We start from the raw sequence: 6,111 nt of genomic DNA, 5'->3' as shown, positions 1-6,111 counted from the left end.
CGATGTTGGAGGCGAGTAGAAATTTTGGTGTAATTTTGGCTGGGTCTAAGAATGAAGTGACTAACAAATTGATGTTTTAGTTGCAAGCAGAGTTTTCGGAGAGAGATTCTTGGACTAGACTTGCCTAGTTGAGCGGAAGCATACTACTCACATTGCAGTGATCTCCAAGGATTTGCAAGTGTTGTAAGGTGGTTGATGAATCTTCCCTCCGTTGTCTCCCAGGGCTGCTACTGCGAGTCTCAAGTGCTCAAACTAGATGAGAGTTGTATGTGGCTCATTAGTGGCGAGTGGTGGTCTCTGTAATCAATGTCACTTGTTCCGAAAAACTAAATCTCAAGTACCAACTATTCTTCAGACCCTTACAATCTCTTGAACGTCTCCCACACGTGTTGACTTAGAGTTTTCCTAGCCACCATTGCAGCAACTCGTATTGACAAGATCTCCGCCTTCCCATGACATGTCTGAGTTCCTATGTCTTCGGGTTCAAGTGAGGTTATCTGACATCTCTACCAAAAGCCTGGCTAGTCGTGATTCCTGTGTTGGCCAATAAAATAAGATTGGGCAAGCACGACCTAGCAAAATTCAAAAGGCCAGGTTCCCACCGCTAACAGACACAACACTCAAGGTATACAACTCGGTGATGAGGCCAAAGATATACTCAAATGTAAATCATCCTACAACCATGAGTACGTATAGTGAAAAAATACTTACACCTCAAAACATGCCCAGCAATTGTAGCCAACTGCGTTTTATATTAATGAAGGTGTGAGGGAAGTTCTACAAGTTCTACCGCGGCATAGAGAGACATTGTGTGCATCTTCTCCCCAAACTGACAATCCAGAAAAGTTTTACGATGCTTTAATACAGTATGTCTACTGAAGCAGCTACAGAATATAAGTCATTGCTAGGCATATTTCACAAAACAAGTGAGTTCCAACACTTGCAGAATACAAATTTCTTTGTCCGTCTGCAAACTGACTGTTGCCTCGCATTCTTTGTACTGTTTAAGTTCAGATCAGAAAGGCATATAATCACGGCATCATATATTGCCACCACACCTGCCTGAAAATACTGCACATGAAATGTTCAACAGGCTTCAGGGATTTCTCAATCACAAAGGTACGACACTCTTCAAGTCGATGAACTTCTCGTCAGTGAAATTCGTTCTTTTTTGAGAGTATTACCAAATTGAAAGAATCTTCAAAATACAAAATTTTAAAAGAAGCTGATACACAAGGGCATTCAATTTCAGGATTCTACTCGGAATAGTGTCAATCCGTCAACATGATGTTACTGATCACTGAGGCGTTCGTCACACTTTTCAAGCGGAATCTGTTCGATTTGTACACTGGCACGATCCTCCTCCATAGCCTACATAAAAAACGAGAAAGAAAAACATCATAAACTGTCTAGGAAACTTTATTGACTAATTGCAATAACACATAAATAATTTGAAGGCAAAATCAGAGTCTAAGATCGAGATGTGCACAGTACCTGAAGTTGAGTGTGTGTAAAATTTGGGATTCCCACTTGACTGACTGCTAAACCTCCAAAATAGTTACCCATTAAAACTGCCTGTTCAACAGGAAGACCCTGGTATAGTCCTGCAGAGAAACCAGCCAAGAAGCTGTCTCCAGCTCCAGTGGGATCCACTTCTATTGCAGGAAACGCAGGTACACGAAACTCCCGGTCTGCAGAGTATATTCTGCTCCCATTCTTCCCCTCCGTCACGATAACACAAGTCTTCTTTCTCACTTTTTCAATGTCAATATACAAAGCTTCGTTACGAGCCGCCTTCAGAAACGAAATGTCTTCAAGCATGTCATAGTAAGGGGTATCCTTTATATTTCGAAGGCCAACCAGGCCAGTTTCTGGATCAATGGTCCTTATAAGCGCCTGAAAAGGTAACCATCAATACAAAATTTTAACTCAAGCTTGCCAAAAGGGAGTAATCAGGGCAAAAGTTAGCCTCTTGACGTAGGAAGTCTCCATTTTACTCACAAAAATCGACAAATGGACATACCTGTATATCAACCACCACGTAACGGGACACAGAGACCATATGCTGTAAGGTTTCAGGCAACACTTCGCCGGCGATCCCCACTGCAAGACCTAATTCATATTGCATGTCAGGTATATCCAATGGTTCAATGGGTGCACATATATTCCCTGCCTTCAGAACCCTCTCATCGCCTTGTGTGAAGTCCGCAAAAAATTCAGTGGTTTGTTGATCTTCAAGAATTTCAGGTGGGTGTGAAATCTGTGAATGGTAGAGAAAGTCTGGTCCAACTTTTGAAGCTACCTGCACGTACATTTGATCATATACTCCGCGATTAGCATTAACAACGACAGTACTTGCAGCATTGTTCAGTTATTCCTCAAGGTATCTGCTCCTACTCATCAAATAGCTACATGTAGAAGCTCAAGACATGCCAATGTTAATAATAATTATAATAATAACAAATCTCAGTTGACTTACTTTGCACTCCATGCCAACGGCTCCAAACACATTGGTGATATAAGAGACAGACCCTCCTAGACTGTACGCGATCTTGCCCCCGTTGAAAATGAGCTCATCATGACAGTAGTGTCCCACGACAAGAGCTGCACATTGATCTCTCTTTCTCAGAGAATGTCGGCGCATATACTTCCCTTGCTTCAGATCTGGGACCTTCTGTTTCTCCTTATGAGCCACCTCATCCACCCAAAGCAGAGCTTCCTGGCACTCACAGATGATCGATATAAGTTCTAAACTACCTGGAAGCACGTGCATTCCTGAACAAAGTTCATGGGTGCAGAATACTATCAAGAACGATGTAACACAGTAACAAGAAAAATCGCATGGGAAGGGACAGAGAAAATCCTGATATGACTAAGCATCTTAAAATATTGCTAATCGTTTCTGATTCCTTTCAATTGATCGCACCCTCTAGCAAAAGATATTTATCTGGGAAACTGATTGCGAATAGAATAGATCCCAGCTTCCAACTCAAAAAGAGGGCATAGGTTATCACTAAAAAGCTTTAAACGCGAAAAATGACTTCTGAAAGTCAGAGTGCACAATTGGCCTAAGCGAACTCATATAAATTGATTTTCTGCAATCCCCTACGAGAAGCTTAGCAATCAACTTTTCGTTAGGCGTTCTTTAATGCATTAATGCTCTATTGGCAAATGCTCCAGAAAATACCGTAAGGCCCTGAACTACGGTCTATCCACTCGATCTGGACCTAGGCTTTACATAAAATACCGAAAATAAATAGGCGGTGATTTGAGAGAGCTTTCTGGTGGCACATGCATCCTAATATTTTTGACTCCCATTTCTTCATCAGTTCACAACGCTCCAGCCAAAGGAAAATTAGATAAAATTGTTAAAAGATTAGAGATTCAGAAAAATAAAAGAAAAAAAGAAGAAGCAAAGGGTTGAACAGAAAAATCTCTCATGCCGTATATTACCGTATGCTTGCCGACACAGGTCACAACTTCAACCATGTGCACAAATTTTCCAGCGATCGCTAAATCGAAATTCAAACCCGCGGAAACTACTTAAGCCTGTCCTCTATGAAGACCTCTGCGAAACATTCCTAACCAAAAAATTGAAGCAATTTTCCTACTCCGTGGCACAGATGGACTCCAACATTCATCTGCACAATTGTCACTATTTCGAACTCCAAATTCGAACGACAGCCACTGATGATATTGTCCGCCATTCCCAAAATGAATTTCAGTCTTGAGGTTCCCAAGCTTGCAGAATGACGAACACCTCTCCGAACAGACAATGATGAGATTAAAGAATATAATCTATGAAAGCATGAACGCTGAGAAATATTTTCGTAAAAAAACTTGGAGCAATTTAAGAATGCGGGTTTAAATTTACTTGATCTGTTACCTTTTTAACACATTGTTAACGCATCATCTCATAACGACAACTAATTGAACCTCACGATTATCACACAAAGTTTCATCCTCTTATTGTGCATTAATACTTTGGTAGATCGAATTTAGAATTCACTCTACATTTCTTGAAACCTCTCCTCTCGGCTGTAGACCTGGGCCGAGAATTTAAAAGGTGCAGGAGAAACAAAACCTAAATTATCGTGTACGCTGCCCAAGAGGTAAGTCAGTGCAAACAATCAAAACAATGTTGAGAACGAACACCTGAGGATCACATATAGTGGCATATAATCGTTCCTAGCAAAAAAAATCTAAGTTATCACAAGAAGTTTGAAACCCCACTGGTATATTTGTCCAATTTTCTGTAGATTCCACCTTCGCTGTGTCTTCAAACTGGATGCTTCCCAAAACGAAAAATTCTTTCACACTGACAAACTATAACCGAATCTTCCATAAGGACATGGCAGGCATTAAAGCATACTACGCTCCTACATTCATTTTCGCGAGCAATAGCATAAATTTCCCCAACATACACCGAGCATAGTAGCCACAAACAGCCCCCCCAAAAAACGGAACAATGCGGGGACGCAGGGATCAGGAGAAGCCAATCTACCTCCTTGGTAGCGGGATCCGGGGCGAATGGCGACGCTAACGGGCTATACAAAGGTGGATGGGTACAATTGACCGTCCCGGATAGACTCAACCGCGACACATCCACTTGCAATCGCCTGTTCCGAGACGAGAGGGATCGCAAAGCCGACCTAGGACTCGTGGGTGGCTTCATAGCCAAAAACCGTTCTTCTGTGTGGTTCGAATCCTGCCCATGCTCACCGTCGCCACCCATCACTGCAAATCCTCCTCTAAATTCGCAACCACCCGTCGCTAAAAACACGAGCCCAACCCCCAAAAACCCTCTCTGGTGAACCCAACTCGCAAAATTCACAGCGAAACAAGGCCAATCCTTTGCACGGCGAGCATTCTACGGCAGCACTCCAAAACGCACGCCCCACCCTACCGTCCGCCTGAAAACAGAGATAGAGCTGACCCAAGTTTATAAGAACGAATTGTTGTGCAGCCGAACGTGGAAATCGGGAGATGCTACAAACAAACGACCCAATTGACAAAATCTGTTAACGGAATAAACATATGCATCCGTCCATAGGTGGGCTCAAACAACGGCTCCGGAGTGGCACGACCGAGTATGATTAGCACGAGGATGTGAAGCGTGTGATATTCTCCTCGCTTTTGACCCGCTTGCTTCTATATTTATAGCTACAGTTTTTCGGCACTATTTCAAAGAGTTGTTTAGTGAAGGAATCGCGTGCTGCTGTGTCCCTCTTGTGCCGAGGGAGCGGGGTCTGGCTCCTCGGGATCGACGCCGTGGGTGCTTTACCAACTCAACCTCTGTTCTCGTCTCGGTCGCACAGCTCGCCCTTCCTCATCATCTCGCCATTCTCACCCTCCTCCTCACTTGCCAACACCCGCACCCACGCCGTGTTGGCAACACACTCACTTGCCAACCTCGCCTTTGTTGGCATTTGTGCTTTTCATATCTTTGTGAGGGTTTCCTCTTGCTTGTTGTCAGTAAATATATGTTAAATAGACCCATGATGGTGGTTAAGATGAGTGGATCAAAATTTGGGTCCATTTAACATTTCTCTATAAATATTAAATATGTAGAAATTCAAATATATATATATATATATATATATACACACACATAATTCACATAGATTTTTAGTTGTTTGGGCAACAATCCAAATAAGAAATTAAGTTAGATAAATATAAAGTTAGAATTAAAACCATCCACTTTATTGTTGACTAGGATAGTTGTAGTTTCATTGATAAAAACACTTAACATACTTTAATATTTGTATAGTTTATTTATTAAGTATTATTATTTAAAGATTAAAATTTAAATACTTAGATTTATCGGTTTAATATAATTACTAATATTAAAATATTAAAAATCTAAAAAAATTATTCAATGCACAATATTTTTTTATTAAATATAGTGATTTTAATTCAAAACATAGAATTATTTTTTATTATTTTTGTTGTTTTATTTTTAAAGAAATTTATCTATAAGAAGAACTTTCAACATGTTTTGATTTACATATTTTAAATAACTTAGTTAAAGTTTATAGATTACAGTTTTTTTAAAAAAAATTAAGATATATATTAAATTGATTCATCTAAATCTTATATCAATCCACCGTA

At 40.6% G+C, this 6,111-nt stretch overlaps 1 protein-coding gene across 3 annotated transcripts; it reads right to left on the bottom strand.

Moving 5' to 3' along the window:
* Positions 1-707: 707 nt before the first annotated feature.
* LOC112289526 (inositol 3-kinase) lies at positions 708-4,903 on the bottom strand. Of its 3 annotated transcripts, XM_090256184.1 has the most exons (6): positions 4,505-4,903; positions 2,480-2,719; positions 2,024-2,302; positions 1,495-1,896; positions 1,261-1,371; positions 708-1,071 (listed from the first exon to the last, which is right to left on the bottom strand). In XM_090256184.1, the coding sequence occupies exons 1-5, from the start codon at positions 4,733-4,735 to the stop codon at positions 1,291-1,293; spliced, it is 1,233 nt and encodes a 410-aa protein (XP_090112310.1). In that variant the 5' UTR covers positions 4,736-4,903; the 3' UTR covers positions 708-1,071; positions 1,261-1,290. The 3 variants fall into 3 exon arrangements, with proteins under 3 accessions (XP_090112310.1, XP_024390550.1, XP_073395387.1); XM_024534782.3 differs by having other exon boundaries at positions 708-1,371; XM_073539286.2 differs by lacking the exon at positions 4,505-4,903 and adding an exon at positions 3,454-3,826 and having other exon boundaries at positions 708-1,371.
* Between the last annotated feature and the right edge of the window lie 1,208 nt (positions 4,904-6,111).

The sequence above is a fragment of the Physcomitrium patens genome, chromosome 1, assembly GCF_059467195.1.
Source record: "Physcomitrium patens ecotype Gransden chromosome 1, ASM5946719v1, whole genome shotgun sequence".
Classification (NCBI taxonomy): Eukaryota; Viridiplantae; Streptophyta; class Bryopsida; order Funariales; family Funariaceae; genus Physcomitrium; species Physcomitrium patens.
The sequence above is the reverse complement of the archived record's forward strand: the minus strand, read 5'-3'. Positions and strand labels throughout refer to the sequence as shown.

Excerpts from the sequence above, each read along its gene's own strand:
- LOC112289526 (XM_024534782.3), bottom strand. The coding sequence starts at position 4,735 with ATGGGTGGCGACGGTGAGCATGGGCAGGATTCGAACCACACAGAAGAA. Across the intron at positions 2,303-2,479 it reads CCGTTGGCATGGAGTGCAAA|GTAGCTTCAAAAGTTGGACC; the intron begins GTAAGTCAACTG and ends ATGTACGTGCAG. Across the intron at positions 1,897-2,023 it reads ACGTGGTGGTTGATATACAG|GCGCTTATAAGGACCATTGA; the intron begins GTATGTCCATTT and ends TTACCTTTTCAG.